The 22,627-nt window shown below is 54.3% G+C and overlaps 1 protein-coding gene across 5 annotated transcripts in view; it reads left to right on the forward strand.

Moving 5' to 3' along the window:
* The window catches only part of UBE3B (ubiquitin protein ligase E3B), a 41,862-nt gene extending 20,175 nt beyond the window's left edge, over positions 1–21,687 (forward strand). For 3 of the 5 annotated variants that reach the window (XM_080940516.1, XM_080940517.1, XM_080940518.1), the window contains 15 exons: positions 128–295; positions 2,954–3,125; positions 4,632–4,750; positions 5,144–5,258; positions 5,912–6,011; positions 7,990–8,109; positions 11,473–11,649; positions 11,756–11,866; positions 12,719–12,856; positions 13,073–13,138; positions 14,023–14,081; positions 15,772–15,954; positions 16,155–16,266; positions 19,070–19,162; positions 19,982–21,687. In XM_080940516.1, the coding sequence (XP_080796642.1) occupies positions 128–295; positions 2,954–3,125; positions 4,632–4,750; positions 5,144–5,258; positions 5,912–6,011; positions 7,990–8,109; positions 11,473–11,649; positions 11,756–11,866; positions 12,719–12,856; positions 13,073–13,138; positions 14,023–14,081; positions 15,772–15,954; positions 16,155–16,266; positions 19,070–19,162; positions 19,982–20,173 (1,925 nt within the window). In that variant the 3' untranslated portion in view covers positions 20,174–21,687. Of the gene's footprint in view, positions 1–127; positions 296–2,953; positions 3,126–4,631; positions 4,751–5,143; positions 5,259–5,911; positions 6,012–7,989; positions 8,110–11,472; positions 11,650–11,755; positions 11,867–12,718; positions 12,857–13,072; positions 13,139–14,022; positions 14,082–15,771; positions 15,955–16,154; positions 16,267–19,069; positions 19,163–19,981 lie in introns of those variants that run through there. The other 2 variants (XR_013975606.1, XR_013975607.1) reach the window with 2 other exon arrangements.
* Positions 21,688–22,627: the final 940 nt, after the last annotated feature.

Consider the following 22,627-nt stretch of genomic DNA (forward strand, 5'->3'; position numbering starts at 1 on the left):
GTTATCCCAGAGGGACACACTGAGTCCGTGCAGCCCCACTGCACTGCCCGTGACCGGTCCTCGCCGCCTCTTCCCTGCCGTGTGACTGGCGGATGGTGAACTGTGCGTCCTCCTCCCTCCGTGCCAGGCCTCCTCAAGCGTGCATTTCAGAAGTCAGCTTCCGTCAGGAACATCCTCAGGCCCGTCGGGGGCCGGCGCGTAGACTCTGCCGAGGTGCGGAAGGTCTGCAACATCTGTGTGCTCTACCAGACCTCGCTGACGACCCTCACCCAGATCCGCCTGCAGATCCTCACAGGTCAGGAACCGCGGCTGGTGCTCCCACTTCCCAAGTCGTTAGGCAATATTTCCTAGAAATACTGACCTTTTCTTCCGAGCTTCCTTGACTCAGAGGGTGGGCGTTTGGGGTTACTCTTAGAGATTGGTGAGCCTCCAGAGCTCCGCGGTCACAGCGCCACTGCGTTGTTGTTTCCTTACTGGCTGTTGGTCACTGGGTACAGAGTCCTCTTTCTGAGAAAACACAAAGGTAGGAGACAGGAAGAAGGAACAGTGCTTGCCCCTCACGCCCAGCCCAGTGGTGCTCGCCCGCTGTGTGCCCTCGTGCCATGTACGTGCTCAGACCGGCTCCTCCCACCACCCTCCCTGCCCTGCCTGCAGCTATCCTCCAACCATTCTTCAGAGACCTCATTCCTATTGGCTGCCCGATACTCCACTCATGGATTAGCCCAACATTTTCTTTTAGCTAAGTAAGGAAGTCCCTTCTATAAGGACAGGAGGCGTTGTGTGACCTGAGTCTCTGAGAGGAAGTGGTCGTTCTCTCTGGGCGGGCTGCTTCAGGACCGAGTACAGCCTCTGCTGCAGTGTCTTTACAGCCTCTCCCGCCTCTCCCGTCCTTGAGACTCATTCACCAGTCAGACAGGCTTGTCTGCGCCGGCACTGAGGGTGTCAGGGAGACTGTGCTGCCAGGGTTACACTCTGAAGCTGGGGAGGTCGCTGGCTGGGGAAGAGCCGGCGCCTCACCTCGCACTGCTGCTGTTGAGGCCGCACACGTGTTTGTGGAAGGGCAGTCTGCTGTCATAGGACGCTACCCTGAGCTAGACTTCCTCTCTTACTGGGTGATGCCAGGCCACTGTAGCAGAGGTGATAAAGACAGAGCAGGAAGGCACCAGGTGTGCTGACGGGGCAGCTGATCTTACTGACATGTTGTATTTGAGGCGTGAGGACTAGAGGTGAGGCCAGCAGTGGGGCCTGGGCACCTCTGTGGCCTCACTGCTGAGCTGAAGGCCAGGGAGGGCCTTGTGAGGTCCCCAGAAGGCTAGAGTTGGAAGAGAGCAGGGAAGCCACCTGGCATTTCCCAGCCCTGGCACCTGAGGCTCTTGGGGAGGGGAGTCTGAGGTTCCCACCCCTGTCTCTTTAAGGTGACCTCTCAATAACACTCCTTCCCTGTGTGGGAATCCGAAAATGAGTCTCCTGCCCAAGGGCTTTGAAAATATAATGGCGTGGAGTCCCTTCCCCTAGCTGTCATTCTAAGTCAGGTACAGAGGTGACACAGGGTACGCCACTCTTCTACTCATTATCCCTGACTGCGCCGTCACGTGCCCTGACCCCACGTCTGCCTGTGACACTGTTGCTCTCTTGTACTCAGTAAGATACAGGCGTCAGTCCTGTGCTCTGCTGCCTCACGGTCATCCCCCAGCACTGAAGCGTCCTGACAGGATCCCAGAGCCCAGCCCAGGCAGCTGCTCGCTCCCAGGCGGGCCTCACTTGAGACTTGAGTGGCTGATCTGCTGAGGTGTTAGGTCCCGTGCAGTCACCTCCCTGCATCTGCATCGTGCCTGGAACCTCGGGTCAGCTAGAGTGTTGACCAAGATGGACCAGTCTACAGCCTGTGTGTGGCCCTGAAAGAAGGTCCCCGTTGTACCTGTCGCTTTTCTGCTGCTTTCCTGATTCTAGTCAGCGTCCGAGGAGCAGGTGGAGGGAGCAGTCTGAACACCGTCAGGCGTGGGTCTGCCCACAGAGCCCAGCCCGCCCTTTACTGTCTGTCCTGAGTGCCCTTTTATTGGGACAGAGCTGGGTCCCTTCCTCCTCTTCATTCCTGTCTGCGCTGTGCTAGCACTGAGCAGTTATTAACAGTGTGCAGGTAAACGTGGCCTTACTGTTGAGGACCACGGAAGGGCTGACCTGTGTGAACACTTCCTTAATGAGTGGCCAAGTCAGAGCCACAGCGGCCAGCCTCAGGCGGCCACCCTGCCAGGACCAGACTAGATGACGTAAGGAAGTGTCAGGAGGCGCACTGCCCGCCCCACCTGGAAGCTGTCCTCAGACTGCATCTGGTCCTGTGTGTAGCTGCCGGAGAGCAGTTACACTCTTTGCTCTGTTACATTCTGAGGGCTTTTTTGATTGTTTTTGTTTGTTCGTTTGGGGGTGGGGTTGTTGGCACAGTGCTGGGGGCGGGGCAGGGATTTGGTTTTCTCTGTGTAGACCAGGCTGGCCTTGAACTCAGAGATTCTCCTGCCCCTGCCCCTGCCCCTTGAGTGCTGGGATCAAAAATGTGTACCACCACCACCTGGCAACTTTGATAAATTTAATTTGTTTAAGCTTTTAACAACAGAGATTGCCTGGCCAGCAGCCCTTAAAAATACCTTCTGCTCTTAGCTGGTTTCCTGATTTAAAAACATGGCTGCTGCGTTAGACAGCCCTGCTCTTTCTCTGTCTCCCCCTCCAGCCATGGCTTAGGGGCAGTGGCTGACTCATTTATAAAGCAGATGCACTGGGCCTATGGGCGGGGCTGCCCCGGGGCTTTCGGAGTGGAGTGTGGTGCTTGAGAGCATCCATCCGGTGTCAGCTGCCCTGCTGTTGTGCTCACACCTTCTCTTGCGTGCTGGTTTAAGGAAAGAAAGAAATAGCAGACCAGCTGGAGACCCTGCCTGAAGCTTGGGTTTCTCTCCTTCTCCAGGTCTTACCTACCTTGATGACCTGCTGCCCAAGCTCTGGGCTTTTATCTGTGAGCTGGGGCCCCATGGAGGGCTGAAGCTCTTCCTGGAGTGCTTGAGCAACGACACTGGAGAGTGCAAGCAGCTCCTGGCCATGCTGATGCTCTTCTGTGACTGTTCCCGGCACCTCATCACGTAGGTTGATGTGGGCTGAACGCCCTGGCTACGACTCGGTGGGGCCATCGACAGTTCAGGGAAGCAAGTAACTGCGCCTGTGTGGCGGGGCCTTGTGCAAACTGGCCAAGAGCTGAGTGTGGTGATGCCTGTAATTGCAGCTACTCAGGAGAGTGAAGCAGAAGAAATGGCTCGAGTTCGTAAGTTAGAGCCTAGACAGCATAGCAAGAAGACATTCAGAAAGCAGGTGGCACATGCCAGGTGTTCAGAGATGGTTAGGTTCTTTCAGGGCAGCTGCTGTGGGCTCTGGGGGTCTCTGGAGATGTGTTCAAATCGCCCTCTTCACTGAGAAGTGGATCTCAGAAACCAGGGCAGTACCGAGACACCAGTGCCCTCCCTGTGGAGGGGGTAACACTGCAGTCACCTCAGCACGTGTGCGAGGGTTAGTCAGTCAGGGCCATGTTTACAGCTCTGCTAGCAGGCGCCTCCACACAGCTGGGCCACCGTCCTCTCATCTGTGGGATGGAGGTGACGTCACCTACCATGTAAAGAACAAGTAGGAGAGCGCGGTCAGGCCGGGCCTGGAGCATTAGCCAGAGTCCCTGTGTCCCTTCTGCATTTGCTGCCATGTGTCTTCCACTCCTCAAAGGTTGTTGGACAGATCTAGAATGGACCTCAAGCAGTTATGTTCAGACTAGAAGATCTCCAATCGAAGGGCTTCAAGGACAGTTAGCTAGATGGCGAGGAGCCCTAGAAGAAGGGGTCCACTGACTGGACTAAACACTCCAAAGGCTGATGCAAGGCTAACCCAAGACTGAGCTGTATGCCAAAACATGTGGAGAGGTTTCTGTCAATTTTCAGTTGATCTGTGTCATGTGTTAATCCATTTGTCTATCCATTTGTCCATCCATCCATCCACCCATCCATCCATCCACCCATCCATCCACCCATCCATCCATCCACCCACCCACCCACCCATCCATCCATCCATCCATCCATCCATCCGTTTATCCATATATCCATTCATTCATTTACTTTCAAACATTAATTTACTCACAAGCACCAAGTGCCACTGGTCTCCTGGTTGTGGGTAAGGCTTCAGAGTGCTCCTCAGTAAGCTCTGACTCAGATTCTTAATCCTCAGGCAGGGAAAGGCTGACAGTGTGCCTCAGGCCACTCACTGGGAAAAACCCTGAGCCAAGCCTACTGTCTTCCCTATCTAGACAGAAGTTGTTCTGTCTTCCTACTGAACAATTTCAAGGAAACAGAAGGGAGGGTGGTTGAGAGCCTTCAAGTACTGTGGCCAGCTCATGGCCAGACTTACTTCATTTAAACCCCAGGAGCTCCCCTCCCACAGCCTAACTCTGAGGCAGATCTTAGCACCACGTCGTTTTGTCTGCAGGCCATGCAGGCTGTGTCTAGAAAAGCCTTTCTCTCCTTTTCCCGTGTTTCGTCTAGAATACGGTGAGGCGTCATTTGTTTCTTTGTCTCAGTGGGAAATTCTAAACAGTTTTCTGCCTCCTGTAGCATCCTCGATGACATTGAAGTTTATGAAGAACAGATCTCATTCAAGCTGGAAGAGCTGGTCACCATCTCCTCGTTCCTCAATTCCTTCGTGTTTAAGATGATCTGGGATGGAATTGTAGGTAAGGCGACCGTTCCCTGGAGGCCAGTCAGCACCCTCGGCTGGGTCTCAGCTTTACGTTTACCAGGGGTGGTAGGGAACGCCTGGCTGCCCACTGGGCTCGTGTGGCTGCAAAGGTCTCTGCCAGCTCTGCTCCGAAGCTATCTTTATACCTGCACTTTGATTTCCATGGCGAGGGCTTGTGTCAGTTCACGCTGTGAGCAAATCTCCTGTCTCACATGTCTCTGCTGCTGCGGTACAAACTCCTCAGAGGACGAGGATGGTGCAGTCCCTGAAACACACTCAGGCCCTAAGGACACAGAGAGAGCACTCCAGACAGCCTGTGATTCCACTGAAGACAGTGCCTGAGCTCAGGCCTGCCCTCCCCCTCTGACCCCTCCTGTTTGCTGCACAGAGAACGCCAAGGGTGAGACCCTGGAGCTGTTCCAGTCCGTCCACGGCTGGCTGATGGTGCTGTATGAGCGAGACTGCCGCAGGCGCTTTGCTCCAGAGGACCACTGGCTGCGAAAGTGAGCACGGCACACCCGGGACCGAACCTGGGGCCTCCCTCACTACCTGCCGCACGCTGCCCGGCATTGTGCTTAGGGCCACAAGCCGTCTCCCCTCTTGCACTCTGTTTGTCTGGAAAGAAGTGCTGTTCTGTGAAGCACCTGCCTGGGCATGTCACTTAACAGTAGATTCTGTCCACGAGTGTCACTTGAGTTCATTGACAGTGACAAGCCAGGCCAGGCTCAGTGACCGTGTCCCATCTAGGCTGGGAATAGATCTGATCAGCAGAGTGTAGTTTAGTTGCATGGGGATTTTTACCAGCAGAGTCACCAGGGGAAAAGCTCCCAGGTTTGGGAGGTGGGTCAGGAGCCTCTGACAGCAATGAAACTCCGAAGCACACAGTATTTCTGTCAGTGAGTTGCCCTGTCCCAGGAAGTGGCTGCAGCTCTGACACCAGAGCCTCACAGACTCAGACGGCCTCTGCCCAGCCACTCCCTTTGCTCGGTGCCGCCAAGATAGCCACAGACGGCACACCTACATAGGGATGGGCAGGTGTGGCTGTGTTGGTAAGACTTACACCAGTGGGCAGCTGCCACACTGAGACACCTATCCGCCCTGCGCTAGAAAAGGCTTTTCTGGCTTTTGTAACCACCGCTGTGTCTGTCTCCTGAAGGGATCTCAAGCCTGGTGTGCTCTTCCAGGAGCTTGACAAGGACCGCAAGAGGGCTCAGCTGATCCTGCAGCACATCCCCCACGTCGTGCCTCACAAGAATGTGAGTTCACTCGGCTCCTCTGTCCCTGTGTGGCCGCTGGCTCCTGGAGCACCAGTCACCCCACACACACTGGGGGGCCTTACTGACTCGGGCAGCCTTGTGCCGAGTACTGGAGGGCACAGACAGAAAAGGCGATGTGGAGTCAGGTAAGGTGAGGTGTGTACTGTGTAAGTCCCAGCACACGGACCTCATTGAGCTGCTGGGCCCCACATACAATGGAAGGAAAGAACTAACTCCAGCAAATGATCTTCTCACCTGCACAGAGCCATGGCAGGTACCCACCTGTACACACAAAAAATTAAAAAAATTAACTGTCATCAGTCTGCCATTGATACATTTTCTCATTGTGCTCAAATCAGTTTATATTTTGTAGGTCATTGTATAAAGTCTTAGACCCACTGTGTGAGCTGTAAAGTGAATTCTTACTGAGCTCTTAGACCCACTGTGTGAGATGTAACGTGAGTCCTTACCGAGCTCTTGTAGTCAGAACTTTGTCCCACGCCATCGGAAGTGGGATGTCCACTCTGCCGTAATTCAGAAACAATAAAAATGATGTCGGTAACTCAGAACAAGGGCAGAGCTCCAGGGCCTGGCATGGGGGGGGGTTCAGAGGATGGAGTCAGAAGCGAAACTCGAGCCTTGCTGGGAACCCGAGGCTGATCCAGAGCAAAGGCCCTGCTCAGAGCTGTACTCCAGCCAGTCGGCTCTGGCCATGCTGTGAGGACAAGCTAGGAGCAGACACTGCAAAGCTTCAGCCAAATCCAGGGTTACACTTGACAGCAGGAAGGGCTGGAGGCGGAGGCTCACTGATTAGAGACGGGCAAAGGCAGGTCTGTGAGCAGCAGGAAGGTGGTTGTTGCTGCTTGTGGGGTACGTGGGTCTGCTGCAGGCACCACGCAAGAGGATAGAGCACCCACTAAGAAGAGAGAAGATGCTGTCACATCCTGAGGTGCTCATTGGCCTCAGGGAGGGAGCCCTGGAGTAGGAGGGCTGTGCTGGAAGACACATAGAGGCTGCTAGACTCTCGGCAGAACTGTGTCCTCCAAAGAAAAGCTCCCATTTCTTGCCCTTCCCCATACATTTTTGTTGGGGGGTGTGAGATTTTATAGGTATTATTCTTTAGAGATACCAAGTCCTCAGTCTTGAGTTTGGTTTAATGCTTTGAGTTGCTGTCATCCTGCTGGGACCGTGTGCAAGCGACGTGGCTGCTGAAAGCCCAGCTTCATTGGCAGGCCCTTAGGATTGAGGTTCCTCCTGGAGACTACTCAGTCCAGTGTGCTGAGACCACACGCCCACACACGTGCTAGAAACCTCACAGCCTGGCAGAGCTGGGCATCCTGTGTTCTTCCAAGTGATGCTGAACTCTTCCTTATTTACCTCCCACCACTCGGAAAGGTCTGCCTCCATCTCTGCATAGTGCAGTGGCGGAGTCTCCTATGATTTGCCACAGCCACCATCCACCTTGTGCATTTTCCATTTCCTGCCTGCCAGTCTCATTCACAGATATCTCTAGCCCTCGCCTCGCCTGCCGATGGCCTGGTGGCGTCTGGACCTGGGTCTTGGAACGTAGGAGGCAGACAGAAATGCTAAGGATCCTTATGGTGTAGGCTCAGTTTTACATCTGACAGTGGAAAAATTCGGATGGTTTTTGTGACTGACAGGAAGCAGCCTGTGGGGAGGCTGTGTCCCTGGTCTTCTGAGGTGGGATCAGTGCCGGAGGATGGGCTTTGACTCATCTCGCTCCACTCCAGCTGTGGCCAGGCGCCTCTCTCAAACACACCCGTGTTAGTGCAAGTTTAGCCGTATTTCTCATTCCCAGAGGTCCTTCCCGAACACCTCTGAGTAACAGCCCACAGGCCACCCCTTTCTCATCGCAGCTCAGTTGACGTGATTATTATTCTGTGTGGAGGGTCTGCTTTGGTTTGACTTTGGCATTACTTGTTGACCCCGCTTCTAACTCCACCGTTGCTCATTTCAGAGAGTTCTTCTGTTCCGGAACATGGTTATGAAGGAGAAAGAGAAGCTGGGGCTTGTGGAAACCAGCTCTGCCTCTCCTCATGTCACCCACATCACTATCCGAAGGTCCCGGATGTTGGAGGTGAGTGGCCCCGACCTGTCGCTTCCAGACTCTCGTCACTGTGCTATGAACACTCAAAGTGAGGCTCTTAGAGCACAAAGGGGTTGAGCCCGGCAGTGGCTCTGAGTAGCTGCTCAGTCTAGCATGTCCTCCATGCTGGGCTCTTCAGTGACGTCCTTTACTGTGTTAGGACCCCAGTCATAATGCCTCTGGAACAAAGGTAAGAGCCCAGGGCAGTGACCACCCTGCCTTTCCCAAGGCTGTGCTGACTCGGTTGTCCTGCCAACACCTGCCAGACCCACCTTTGAGAAGGTGCAGCAGGAGCCGTAGGTGCCACCCTGCCAGGCCACCGTCACTCAGCTGCCTCTGAAGATACTAGAGATTCAGTACTATCACCCTCTCCTGACACTCCTTGTCCAGAGCGCCCCGTGTGGCCACTTCAGGAGGTAGAAGTAGGTGCGTGGCACAGTAGCTAGTCTGAATGCCGAATTTCTTCTGCTGTTGAGGAGTCATTAAAGCAGTACCGTGTGCAGCAGTTGATGTTCTTACCTGAAAGGCGAGGATAAGATGTGGATGGTGTGACTCCGTGGTGACTCCGTGGTGACTCCGTGGTGACTCCGTGGTACAGCACCCGCCTCACACCCCTGAGGCCCTGGCTTCCATCCCCAGCACTGACCAGAAAACAGAGTGGCTGGGTGCGTCTCTCAGTGAGCATTAGTTTGCGTGCTCAACAAGAAAACGTGTCCTCTGCTCCTGCTGCAGCCCAGCACTCTCAGACATAGCCTCCCCTAGGAGAGACACATCCCTCAGGAGTGGGCAAATGGTAGCTGACATCTGGCTTCAGTGTTGGGGAAATGGTGGGCAAGAGGGTGATGTGGCATTCACCCCAAAGATACGTCTACAGTGTCTGACTTTCTATGGACATGTGGGTTCCAGGGGACTTTCAGTGTTTAAGAGAAGATTCCCCAAATTCAGGTCTTACATGAAAGCTTCAGATCTGTTATGTTGTGAGCTAATTAGCTTTTGTCAGCTACCCTTTGCCACTCATACCACCAGTATGAGCCTCTGCTTTGGCTCAGAAGCCTGTTTGTGTTAGGATCGTCTTCAGCACTTTCCTCATCAGGACCGGTGTCACCGCCAGGTCTCTGGAATCTCAGTCCTCCCCACCAGAGGAGTCTGGCACCCACCTCCTGAAGTGATTGGGAGGCGTGGACTGTAGCCATTGGCTCCTCTCTCAGGTGCACTCACTCTTAACGTAGGCAAAGGCGGTTTTCCTCTTTGCATATTTCTTGTGAACCGGAGTCAGACCCGAGAGGGGTTGGTTCATTTATCCCATGATACCACAGGTTCTCACGAGCCTGTGGTTGGGGTGCCCAATGCTTTGCTGTGAACACTCAGGGAGCTGATAACTGACTTGCTTTTCTGAACTTGTTTGTAAGGCCAGGTTTCTGGTAGATTTCACCATCCTACAGAAATAGCCCTTCTTCAGGGTGAATGTAGTCTGTCATTTAGTTATTGGGAACTGGAGGACACTCAGACATACCCTTACCCCACCCTCGGGCAGGCGCCAGCTCACTGTCCTCTGTTTAGTATGTTGAAGCCTAAGAGAACCCGACTGTCCTGTGCAATGTGTGTGTAACCCTCACATAACCACACCGGTGCCCACAGGGCAGGGATGCCTCAAAGGAGACAGGAGGCACATCCCGCTTACAGCCTCCTGAAGGTCAAGCAGGAGTGAGCCTACACCCAGCAGGTCTTCCTCAAGACTGCCACGGGATGACTAATCTTCCACGTCCAGTTGCAGGAGCGTGCTGGCGCCCTCTGTGCCCCCTCCCAGCCAGCCATGCCCGGGAAAGCCGGTTGTGCTGCACCCAGTGCCGCAGCGTCAGCAGCACACACAACACCACACTCTCTCCTTTTCCGTCATAACTGTCCTTGGCTCCTCTGTAACTCAGACTGGTCTCAGACTCACAGGCCTCAGCTCCGAGTGCCTCCATGGCTGTGCCCAAAGCTGGCTTCCCATTCCTGCGGGTGGCCTGGGGAAGAGGTCATCCTTCCTTGGCTCAGCAACCTACGAGTCTGTCTCTGATAAGATGCAGAGACTCCATCGGAGGGACTTTGTGTCACTGAGCATGACAGGAAGACCGCAAGAGCACCTCAAAATGGGGCCCACTGTGCTGCCAGGTGGCTTGGTGGCTTTGTGTCAGAAGCCACCAGGACAGCACAAGGAAGGATGAGTAGCCCCCATGGGTGTGGCCTGTCATGTCAGCTAACTGTGACAGTACTGTCCCAGTGTAGACACGCCAGCATTCCCACACCAGGACACTGAGCGGCCGGCAGGTGCCAGGAAGACCTGCAGAGAACCCAGAGGCCTCTGCCTCAGTCATGGTCACTGTTGCTGTGACAAGACACGATGGCCAAAAGCAACATGGGAGCAAAGGCTTCGTTTGGCCTCTGTATCCACTGAGGAAAGCAAGGCAGGAGCGCAATCTGGGAAGGAACTGAAGGGGCAGCTGACACAGGCTGTGACTGCATTGCTCTCAGCCTGCTTCCTTACAGACCCAGGGCCGCCTGTCACCAATTAAGGAAATACCCCACAGGCTGCCTGCAGCCAGATCTTATGGGGTAATTTCTCAAGTGAGGTCCCTTCCCCTCAGATGACTGCAGCTGTGTTGGTGTGACCTAGGACAGCTTTAGTGGACTTAGAAAGTATGCGTGGGTGGGAGACGCACACTCGGTATCTGCATTTACGGATCTTGGTTTCCAGTGTTGTGGCTTACACTGAGAGCCTGGTGTGGGCTAAGCACACTTACTCTATGGAGTGACACCCCACAAAAGGCTGTGTTTTGAGGGAGCTGAGCACAAGCCAGCAGAGCTCAGAGCTCTCCCAGCAGCATGCCCCACTGTCCCTACCCTGAGGGCAGACTCAGCATCACTGCTGTGCCTGGGCTTCACACCTTGTCTCCTGCCATGTCGGCTGCCAGGGGCTCTTTTAAGTCAGAAAGCCAGCCTGCTTGCTCCAGCCTTTCCAGCCCCTTCCCCACAGTTGCCGTAAGCAACCAAAACCCTGGGTTTTCATCTTGCCGTGTCCTGTATGCCTGACTCTGCCCGTGAGCTAAGAGATAGTCTCAGCATTAAAGGAAACAGAGGAATTCCTAGCTTCCCCCAGCTTCCCCCAGCTTCCCCTACCTTCGATGGCCAGAGCAGGACCCATTCTGTCTAACGTCCCTGTCTGACTCTGTGTCCTCCTGGGGGCAGTGTCCTCATGCCCATGAGTGGGACACCGTAGCCATGCAGTGAATCCTCCATGGCTGCCGTGCAGACCGGCACGGTTAGGCTCCCGTCTGCTGAGGTTGCACTCCTAGGTGAATTCTGTCTCTGTAGGACGGCTACGAGCAGCTCCGGCAGCTTTCCCAGCACGCCATGAAGGGCGTGATCCGAGTGAAGTTCGTCAACGACCTCGGAGTGGACGAAGCTGGCATCGACCAGGACGGCGTCTTTAAGGAGTTTCTGGAAGAGATCATCAAGAGGGTGTTTGACCCAGCACTCAACCTGTTCAAGGTGGCTAAGGGGACACTGGTAGGGCTGCCAGCAGCCAGACACAGGGATCCAATGCAGAGTAAAGACAAGCCTCTAACTTCCACCTCCCCGTCCTTTCTCCTGGCAGACAACCAGCGGGGATGAGAGGCTGTACCCCTCGCCCACGTCCTACATCCATGAGAATTACCTGCAGCTCTTCGAGTTTGTGGGGAAGATGCTGGGGAAGGCAGTGTATGAGGTGGGCGCTCAAGGGGTGTGGAACAGCTGTGCAGGTGTGGGTGTCTGAGAGCTGCGGGACAGCTGTGCAGGGGTGATGAGAACTGTGGGACAGCTGTGCAGGGGTGATGAGAACTGTGGAACAGCTGTGCAGAGGTGGGTGCCTGAGAGCATGCACCCTGTAATCCTGTCACTCGGGAGGCCGAGGCAGGAGGATCGTAGTCTTGAGACTAGCCTAGGCTACATAGCTAGACCCTATCTCAAAAAGAAAAAGAGAAAATAACTAAAGTGATATGTGTGTGTCTGTTTGGGGATGGAACCCGGGCTTCAAAAACTAAGTCAGCACTTCTGTCCCTGAGCCACCTCGGCTCAGCTGTCTGTCAGTTGAGTGGACACTGAGGAGACAAAGATCCCTGGGAGGAGCAAGCTAGGACAGAAAGAGCAGCAGTGTAGGAGCCACCTGCATTTCCTCCTGTAAGCCTGTCGCCTCATCCATAGAGTGGGGACAGAAAAGCTGTGACTGGGTTGTCCTCTGTGGTGAGATCCAACCCTAGCACCAGGTTCAAGTCTCAGGACTCTTGGCTTCTCAGCCTCACGGCATCAAGGCAGTGATGTCTTCTTCAGGCTTCAGGGGATTCCCTCACAGCTCCTGGTTCCTGTCCATGGACACCCAGGCTGCGAGAGCCATCTGCACGGCTCACCTGAGGTCGCATCCCTGTACTATTTGGCTCTACGACCTGCACCTACGACCATTGCTAGCCAAGATCCCTAGATGCTGTCTTGGGTGATTCGAGGTGTAGCCACAGCTGCCACCTAGACTCCGCTGCATCCCTTAAGCTGCCCTGAGCTGACAGCTGAGCCTCCTTTCTCCTAGGGGATCGTGCTAGATGTGCCGTTTGCCTCCTTCTTCCTGAGCCAGATGCTCGGGCATCACCACAGCATCTTCTACAGCTCCGTGGATGAGCTTCCTTCACTGGACTCGGAGTTTTATAAAAACCTCACCTCCATCAAGGTTAGTGCTGGGTGGCGTGTGTCCACAGCCAAGCGACCAGCTGAGTCACCTTTCCTGTCGCTCAGACTTAACCCAAAACCCACCCTCGGGCCCCTTTCACAGCTGAGGCCCACAGCCTCTTCCGTCCTCCTGCCCAGTGGCCTCTGTGTGGAGGTGGGGCCCCTCGGAGGGAAGAGCTCTGCCCACACAAGCCCAGTGCTTTCTCTGTTCCATTAGCGTTATGATGGAGACATCGCAGACCTTGGGCTGACGCTGTCTTACGATGAAGACGTCATGGGCCAGGTATGTGGGCTGATCAGGCAGGCGACTCGTGGTTTCCCTCAGATCCGCCCACTGGGGATCTGCCAGTCACTGGCCAGGGATGACTTCCTGAGTGTTCCCTGCCAACCTGACCTCTGCTTGCTAACCTTGGCTGGCTCCCACAGAGCCTGTGCTTTTGCCTGTGTTAACATCTTTGGGCTTGAGAGAGAACCTGCCTATGCCCAGCCTTCCTGTTCTAGTTTGTGGCAAGTTGTGCATCTCAGTTGGGAGCCCTCAGTTTGGTGAGGGCCGGCCATTATAATCAGAGATTTTTGACCTGCTGTGTAGAGCAGCACCTGAGAAGCTCCTCGGGGAGGAGGGATCCCACTCATGCCATCAGGAGCAGGAGAGTCAGCCTGCAGAAGCCATTTCTGTCACAGTGGCAGGATTCACCCATGTCCTCTGCCCTCTTATATTCCTGCGAGAAGCTCTCTGTCCAAGTAGCCTGAGAGACCAGGAGCATTCAGTGCAGAGCCAGCTTCTCAGACTCTCCTTCACCTCAGACACTGTTTGGTCTTTGAAAAGCATTGTAATGTGTCCCATGAGTCTTTCCATACCCGGTCTTTACATAGCAGTGCAGTATTCCCAGGTGTGGGTGTCCTCAGTATCGGCCTCCCTCTGTGGCATCCAGCAGCCTTAGTGCAAATGTTTGGACAAGGATTGGATGACAGACCTTTCCTACTGATCACACAGGCCTGCGTGTTGGTGTTTTGGCCCCAGGCTTTTGTGAAAAATGATCCTTCTTAAACACGCGGCATCTTAATTCCATCTTTATCATGGGCATTTGCACCAGGCCCTTTCATCTTCCAGAAGCATTGCTAGCCTGTTAGAGTTCTCTCTGGTAATTACTCCCGTCTTCTCCCCAGCTGGTCTGCCATGAACTGGTTCCTGGAGGGAAGACCATCCCAGTTACAGACGAGAACAAGTGAGTACCGCGGTCAGCGCCCGAGGCCGGCACCTGAGAGGACGGCTCTGGCTCTGGCCTAGGCCGAGAACTGAGCAAGATAGATGGGGGGAAAGAGGCCATAAATATCCTAATGGGGTTTGCTGGTTATAGTTCATAGGCCGGAAGTGTAGTAAATTCAGTTTGCAGAACAAGAGTGGACGGTTTACTCAGCAGAAGCACTCGGAAGGTCAGAGGCGCCATTCTTAGGAATGTAGGGATGGCCCGCGATGAGGCAGATGGAGCCTAAGCAGCTTAGCCATGCTGTCCTGAGGGCAGGCAAGCAGGCGCCCTTCAGAACGCTGTTCTCAGGAAGACGGTGTGAATGCAGATGTGGCAGATGTGCAGTAGAGGCAGGAGTTGAAGGAGGTGCTGGGACGCAGCAGCTCCTGTCACAGATAATGTGCTTTTAGTAATGTCATAAATTCAGTTCTTTTGATCCCAGAAACAAACCCCTCAACGCATGCTTTGCACCCAGGCTTTCCGCCTAATTAAAAGGGAGGAACTTGGCAGGAGGAAGGGATGATGGCCCTCTTGTCAGTTTTCTGCCACCCCAACTGAGGACTTGAACTGTTTGACAAGGGCTCAGGCCCTGTGACTCACCTGGTGTTGGGGGATTTTGTTTTAATTTTAGAAGTCTTCAGCCTGGTTGAAATCCAGCAGCATTGCCCTTAGCCACAGGGCATCAGTTTGAAACCCTTAACAAAGGGTTGCCTGCAGAGAAGGGATGGCTGAGGTCTGAGTCTCTGTGGGGTGAGCCTGGTCCTGCCTGTGTGGCTGTGACTTCCCCAGGGGCAGCAGTGTTTAATGTGTAAAACAGCCTTTGAGCTATCTAGCTGACAGGGAGGCCCAAAGTTTTTGACAGTAGATATGAGGCATGTGGTGTAGACCTGCCCACCTACCAAGGAGGTCACCTTCTGCCTGGAGCTATGGCAAAGGGGGATTGCGCGCGCGCGCGTGTGTGTGTGTGTGTGTGTGTGTGTGTGTGTGTGTGTGTGTGTGTTAGAAAAGGCGAGTTCACACACACTAAAAGGCCAGGGAAGATGGATCTGTAGGGCTAAAGGCCAGGTAGGTGAGTTCTCGCACACGAAAGGGCTTCAGGGAGAAGTCTGCATTGGCTGGGAGGGCCCGGGAGATGAGTGTGTGCAGGCTGAAGGGCTGGGTAGGTGAGGCCTGCAGGTACGCTAGAGTAAGTTTCTTCTGCCATGAAGCCTAACAATGGCCTATGGTGAAGCTTCAGTATATGGCAAGGGTACCTGGTCTCTCACACGCACAGTGTTAGCGACCTCCTTCATACCGTGGAAGAAGGAGATAATTGAAAATTCAAATTTCAATGTATTAATGTATAATGTCTGTTGCTGAATGTTTTTTAAACTAGGAATATTTCAAGGACAGTAACGTTGGCCTGGGCAGTGTGGGGCAAAATAGAATCATTTGGACTAGACTTTACACGGAGTTTTTAATAGTATACTTGGGCATGCTTGCCAACAGATCAGCAACACTGGCAAGCTGCCGGGGTGTCAGCCGCATCTATAGACAAGCTAGATCCAGGGTTATGACACTAACTGGAGAGCCTTTCCCTCATCAGCGCGGATTGGTCTGACCTCCCCGTTGATGTTCGGAAATGGTTGGGCCCTGGCCTGTGAGTTCCAGTGTCTCTTTCTTGTTATAGAATTAGCTACATCCATCTGATGGCGCATTTTCGAATGCACACTCAAATCAAAAACCAGACAGCTGCTCTCATTGGTGGCTTCCGTTCCATTATTAAGCCCGAGTGGATCCGAATGTTCTCTACCCCTGAGCTTCAACGTCTCATCTCCGGGGACAACGCTGAGATCGATCTGGAAGACTTAAAGTAAGAGCACTGAGGGGGGATGTGGGTATGACTAGGCCAATTGGAAGGACAGCTGGCCCCTCCCTGGCTTCTAATGCAGAGTGGCTCTGCTACCCTGACAGTCCATTTAGTTTCCAGGGGGTGAGGCCATTGCATGGAACCTGTGCCAGTGTCCCGTCTGCCCCTTCCTGAGTGTGAGCCCTGCTCTGGGTTGTTTTCAGGAGGCACACGGTGTACTACGGCGGCTTTCACGGGAGTCACAGGGTCATCATCTGGCTCTGGGACATCCTGGCTTCCGACTTCACACCCAGCGAAAGAGCCATGTTCCTGAAGGTACTGTCTTACAATCTCTGCACACGCTCTTGATGCATGCTGACCCCGGGCCGCTCTGTGATTCCCACTGGAGACAGTGGGCTTGTCCAGAGGGCAGTGTTAGCTTAGCCTCTTCTGTGCCGAAGGCCTGAGGAAGCAGAGACAGGCTGCAGCGATGGGGACGCTGCTGGCGGCTCCCTCTGTGGAGCAGGGCCCTGTGCACCACTGTGCGCCACACCACCCTCACCATCTGCACTTCTGCCTCGCAACCGTAAAGAAAACAATAATAGTGCACAGCTTTATCATCCCAGCACTCACAGGCAGACGCAGGCAGAGCTCTGTTTGAGGCCAGCCTGGTCTACAGAGTGAGTTCCATGACCCTCAGGGCTATACAGAGAAACCCTGTTGCAAAAAAGGAGAAGGAGGAAGGGGAAAAAATACAGAGAACCCTAAATATCACTCCAGTGCAGTATGATACACACATCGCACAGATACATACATCGCACAGATACACACATCGCACAGATATACACATCGCACAGGTACACACGCACAGGCACGCAGAGTGCTCTAAGGAACACAGTTGTTGAGGCTGACAGCACTAGTATCACTCTGAGGGATCAGGGGCTGTCAGGGTTTTGGTGTGTAGCCCAGTCAGGACTTTGTAGCCCAGCCTACTTCAGAGTCCAGGCAAGCCTCCTGCCTCTGCATCTTGAGAACTGAAATTCCCGGTGTGGCCCATGCCTGACTTACTGTGTGCTTTCTCGGGAGTATCTGTAGTTACCTCTCTGCCCTAGTGTCAGTGAAGTCCTGAGTATCCTCCGTGTCCCTAAGTGCTGTTGGGTCTGATGGACGGCAACAGCAGAGGGTAGCTTTATAGGATACTGAATTACATGCACCTGTCACCTGTGGGTAGATTGTCATTTAAAACACATCATTTTGCCACCTGCTTTCCTTCTATCTGAAAGGCCATGGTCTAGGAGTGTCTGTAGTGCCTTGGAACCTCCCCTTAGGCTGGCTGCACACTTTGTCTGTCTGTCTCCCTCTTTGTCCCCCTTTCCCTTTAGGCAGGGTCTCATGTATCCCAAGATGCTCAGATTTGCCATGTAACATGTAACCAAGTTGACCTTGAAGTTCTGATCTCCCGTCTCTGTTGTAAGTGTTGTGTGATCCACTTTGTGTGGTGATGCCATTGACCAAACCAACAACTGGTCTTCTTCCTTGCTGGCCATTCTGAATTGAGTTCTGTCTTGCTGAGGGAGCCGTCACCCACGCCAGTCCCACCAGCACACACGCAGGCAGAGTTAAGCACGCTGGAGCAGCCACATAGTAACCTTTTGTAAGGTTTGTGCTTATGTCTGTGTAAAGATAGGCTACCTGGAGGCCAACTGGAGTTAGAGGCAGCTGCGAGCTGCCTGCTGTGGGTGCTGGAGTCATGCTCAGGACCTCTGGAAGAGCATCAACCACTGAGCCAAGTCTCCATCTCAGGAACATAGTAACTTCTCAAACCCTTTGAAGCGTACCACATAGAGCTGCGTCACAACTTGGCTTAAGTAGTTATGAGGACCTGCACTACATTAGCTACTAGATTGCAGAGCCAGGCTTGGTACTGTCCCTCAGACGACAGTGTGAATCTGGTTCCTGCTGAGTTAAAGAGGGAGCCGACCTGTGGATTTCCAGCTTGGCCGGATGCCTGTGTCTGAAGCATGAAGGCAGGAACTGTATTTGGGGGATGCCAGGAGATGCTGGGGTGTTGCTGGGAGTGTAGCTGGCTGCCCTCAGACTCCACATTCAGTGTCCACACCTTGGTCCCTGCAGCCACACAGGCTTTGTGGAGCTGATTTTTCCCAGTGTGCTGACGGGTACTGAGTCTTGTACAGACCCTCCCCACCCCCACCCCCAGGATGCTCTGCATGTGTGTAAGACACCAGTGTGCAGCTGCTCTTTGCTACTTTGTGGGTTCTTCATTTTCCCACCCTTTTTCTGCCCATTTTCACCCCCTATTACTAGATAGAGAGGATAGCAGGGAGAGAGATGAGTCTAATTTCTTTCTTTCTTTTTCTTTGTTGTTGATGATGATGTTTCTTCTTTGAGTACCACTATTAACAAACTGCACTCCTCCCCCAGTGATCAGCAATCATGCCTATCAGGTCTCTAGCATTTGCACACCCTCTGAACATCACACAGTTGCAGAAAGTATCTACAGCTGTCAAGACCACGCCTCTGCTAGAGCGTGAGGCAGATCATAGCCAGCTGCTGTGAACCATCTGAAACAAGCAACCCCCTATTCCCACACCTGGATTGAAATGAGAACACTCAGAAGATTTCTGTGTTTTTAAAGAAACCAAAATCTCACAGTTGTCACAGTAGCATGTGCTGTGCGTGAGGTTGTGGTTTCAAGCTGCACCAGGATTCACTGGCTCCAGACCGGCTCATGGACGCCTCCTGCGTCTGCTCACCCAGGCCCCTCAGATGCTGTCCGTGCGGGCCTCCCCGAGGACAGGTCACTCACTCCTCTCTCCCTGCCTCTGCTTACCGTGAGTGCGGCTGGAGGAGAGGCGTCAGAGATATAAACAAGAGTGTCGAGGGATGCCACTCCGAGTTGCCCTACAAACCACCAGTCTTGTTCAGTGGGCCATTACTTCATGCGCTTTATTTAGTCCTAGAGAGTGGCACCCTAAAAACATGTGACATGTCCTGTGGTTGTGGGGTCAGCACCTCTGTGTCCCCTGGTTCTACTGAGCAGCACACAGAGGGAAAAAATGCCCAGCATGGCCGCGGTGGCAAACCCCCTCCCATCCCCCTGCCCCATCTTGTATTGCAGTTTGTGACCAGCTGCTCTCGGCCCCCGCTCCTAGGATTCGCCTACCTCAAGCCTCCGTTCTCCATCCGCTGTGTGGAAGTGTCAGATGACCAGGTAACTAAGGCCATGTCCGTCTGTACATCCATCCTTCCTTCCCTCCCTCCCTCCCTCCCTCCTTCCTTCCCTTCCTCCATCCTTCCTTCCTTCCCTCCCTCCATCCCTCCTTCCTTCCTTCCTTCGTGCTCAGTCCCCACCCTTGCCTACATGGTTCTCAGCGTGGAATGACAGCCAGCCACCCACTGCAGACCCAGGCCAGTGTGGGCTTCTGCACTGTGAGGTCCCTCCTTAGGGAAGACCTGCGGAGTGTGTAATCAGGACTCTGTTCTGGCTGCTGACCTGGTCAGGTTCCAGGTCCAAGAGGCAGTAAGAGGACAAAGCAGGTCTGCCCCAGCTCCTCCCTGAGGACATGCCTACCCAGGCGAGCTGCCTGCTGACTGCAGCTTAAAACCGAATGCCCTAGGACTCGAGCCCAGTGTGCTATGAGCATGACCATGGTGAAGCTCAGATGTGGTGCCCTGTGGAAGCCTGCTGGTCTCGGGATGTCCCTGCCTCACCACCTCTCCACAGCCTGCAGGCTTGTTCCCTTGGGTCAGACACTAGATGATCCTCCGCTTCCAATTTTTGGGAAAAGTTGAGCCAATGCTAGTTGGCCATGGCTGTGGTACTGACAGAGAAGGGGTATGGGCTGCCTTAGTTAATTGACACAGGTGTCTGAGGTGACCTAGAGCAGGACTGCGGCAGGTGTGAGTGCCCGGCAGCGGTGTGGGTGTGCAGCAGCAGATGCTCTTTAGCCTCAGGCCAGTGCCCTGAGCTGGGCGTCTCCTGCACCTGTGTAGGCACCTTCTGACCCAGAGCTGTGGTGTGTGCTTGCAGGACACTGGGGATACACTGGGCAGTGTCCTCAGGGGCTTCTTCACCATCCGCAAGAGGGAGCCGGGTGGGCGTCTGCCCACTTCTTCCACTTGCTTCAACCTGCTTAAGCTGCCCAACTACAGCAAGAAGAGCGTGCTCCGAGAGAAACTGCGCTACGCCATCAGCATGAACACAGGCTTTGAGCTCTCCTAACCCAACCCAATCTCACTACTACAGAGCCCTTCAGCTCCTGGAGGCAGCGTGCCCCCAGGAGTGTGGCCAGGTTACCACAGCCCTCAAATCCTCTTAATAGCCATGAAATGCCCAAGCTTGGGGTACTGCACAGCGCCCTCCGAGCACTGGGGACAGGGGGCTGGTGAAAATAACCCCCCAGTTCTGCCCACACGGCCTTCCTGCCTTCTAGGGCCTGAGACCTGGGCCTGGTGTTTGCAGAGCAACGCCTGGCGGTTCTGTGAGGCTTCCTTCTCTTGCCCTCTGAGGACACAAGGCCTGTGCCTGTGAGCTCCTCCTTCCGTTCTAAAAACTCAGGTACGGCCTCGCCAAGCCTCTATGCACAGCAGAACCCCTGCCTCTACCCTGTCCACAGCGGCCTCGTCCCAGACAACCAAGCCCAGTTCCTGCCAGGGAGGCCACTGAGCTGTCGGGGTCTCCTACAGGGGACCCCGGTGTTCTGCACCACACCCAAGGCCTCAGCAGGCCACACTGTCAGGGAGCCCTTGCTGTCAGCCCCTGACCTAGCTTGGGAGAAACCTGACACCCCTGGAGAACAGCCCATTTCTGGAGTACCCAGAGCCTGCCCGCCCTGTGTGTCTGCCTCATTACCTTACAGAGAACCACACGAGACCCTACAGTGCCCGGTCCCCTGGGCTGTACTTCATTCCAGGGACTTGAGAGTCTGTCCTCTGCACTGACAGGCCCTGGAGGCTGAGGTGTGTCCCACAGGCCTTCACACCGCCTCTCCTGGCCCTGCTCTTTGTCTGGGCCTCCTACTCTTTTCCCATCACTGTACTTCTGGTCCCTCCCCCATTTACCTTAAGAACTTTTTCCAGATCAGGATGTTGAGGCAGAGGCCCCGGGCTTAGTGACCTGCTTGCAGCCATGCGGCTCCTGCCTCAAGTTCTTGTATCCCTCCCGCCTTGGTGGAAGCCAGGAGTCCTGGTCCCTCCTCTACTTTGTGGAGACAGCTTAGGGCTACAACGCTCAAAGCAAGAAGACACCTTCCTCGAGGGACTGCAGTGGGAAGGTGGGCAAGCCCTGTTCAACTTCAGCGAAGAGCAGTGGCTGGAGCTTGCGCAGGCCCAGGAAAGCCCCTGGGGTTCTGGAAAGTGGAGCCAGCTTCATTGGATGGGAGGCTGGCAAGTCCTTGGAAGACGTCTGCCAGCCATGTGTGTTCCCAGCTTGCCCGCAGCTTCCTGTGCCCTGTGCGCAGCCTGCACAAGCAACATGGAGCCTGAGAGTTACCGTGGGGACACGGGAGAGCGTGAGGTGTGAGCACCGATACCAGCGTGACCTGTTTGGTTTTCACCTGAGGTTGTCTGTCTGTCAGCAGAGTCTGCTTCCCAGCGGTTATGTCATAGCATCCAAGCCATAACCGAGGCTCGCCCACATCCCAGGGGGCTCCAGAAAGAAGTGGGGTTTTGTTTCCGTGGGTAACTTGTGGGCTAAGACGTGTCAGGGCTTTATTAAATTTGTACTTGAGCACCAGATGGCGCTGTTCTGGTTTGTACTCAGTCCGTGCCCACATGGCTCAGGTCACGTGAGGTGCCCATAGGAGCAGGAAGACAAGGGGTGCTTTGACATCCTGGCCTCAGGGCAGTTGTCACGTGTGCCCAGCTTTGTTTTTTGAAGTGACATTTCAGAGAAGCATCCCTAGAGCCAGTCTCTTCTGCTCCACTCCAACAGAGTGGCGTGCATAGCTTTGCAGTTTATGATTTATGTGGCACCTACAAAAGCCAGCTCGTTTGATGGGGACAGACCAGATAACTCAAGATGGGTCTAACATGGGGTACCTCAGACACCCCAGTGTCCCCACTAACAGAAAAACACTACAAAGCCCCCAGGACACTCGGCCTCCTCTGCAGTGTGATGCTCACCAACCTAGAACTAAATCCTGGCTCTGGCTTTGTACTTTTTAGAACTGAAGTTACCAGTGCAAAAAGCTAGCACGCAGCAGCAGGACCTGTGGGTGCTTATGATGCAAAACCCGGGAAAACACCGCTGTCACCGGCAGTGGTAAAGCCATTGACCTTTGTCCTCTGTCAACTGAGCTGCTAGAAGCAGGGATCAGGCAGACATAGTGGCTCCTCCCTGAGTTGGTCAGGATGTGAATGTGGCATGCCCTGGGTCCTTTTCCTTTCCGAGATTGGGTATACGATGCTTGAGTGCTGGTGTCACAGGTTCATGTGTCACCACATGTATAACCCCAGAGCCTGGGAGTCCAGGACAGGAAGATTTCAAGGTTCAGGCCAGCCTTTGATAAGCAGCAAACCCATGTGGTCTCAAGCCCCCCTCCCAAGAAAAAGCCAGGGTCAGGGCCACCCACAGAGTGGTCAGAGATAAAGGTCACCTGCCATTTCTTTACAGTTTACACAGGCTGGGGACTCGTCTGTGTGGAACAGCGCCAGCTGGAGCCTGGCCTGAAGCTTT

The sequence above is a fragment of the Micromys minutus genome (genome assembly GCF_963924665.1).
Source record: "Micromys minutus genome assembly, chromosome: 29".
Classification (NCBI taxonomy): domain Eukaryota; kingdom Metazoa; phylum Chordata; class Mammalia; order Rodentia; family Muridae; genus Micromys; species Micromys minutus.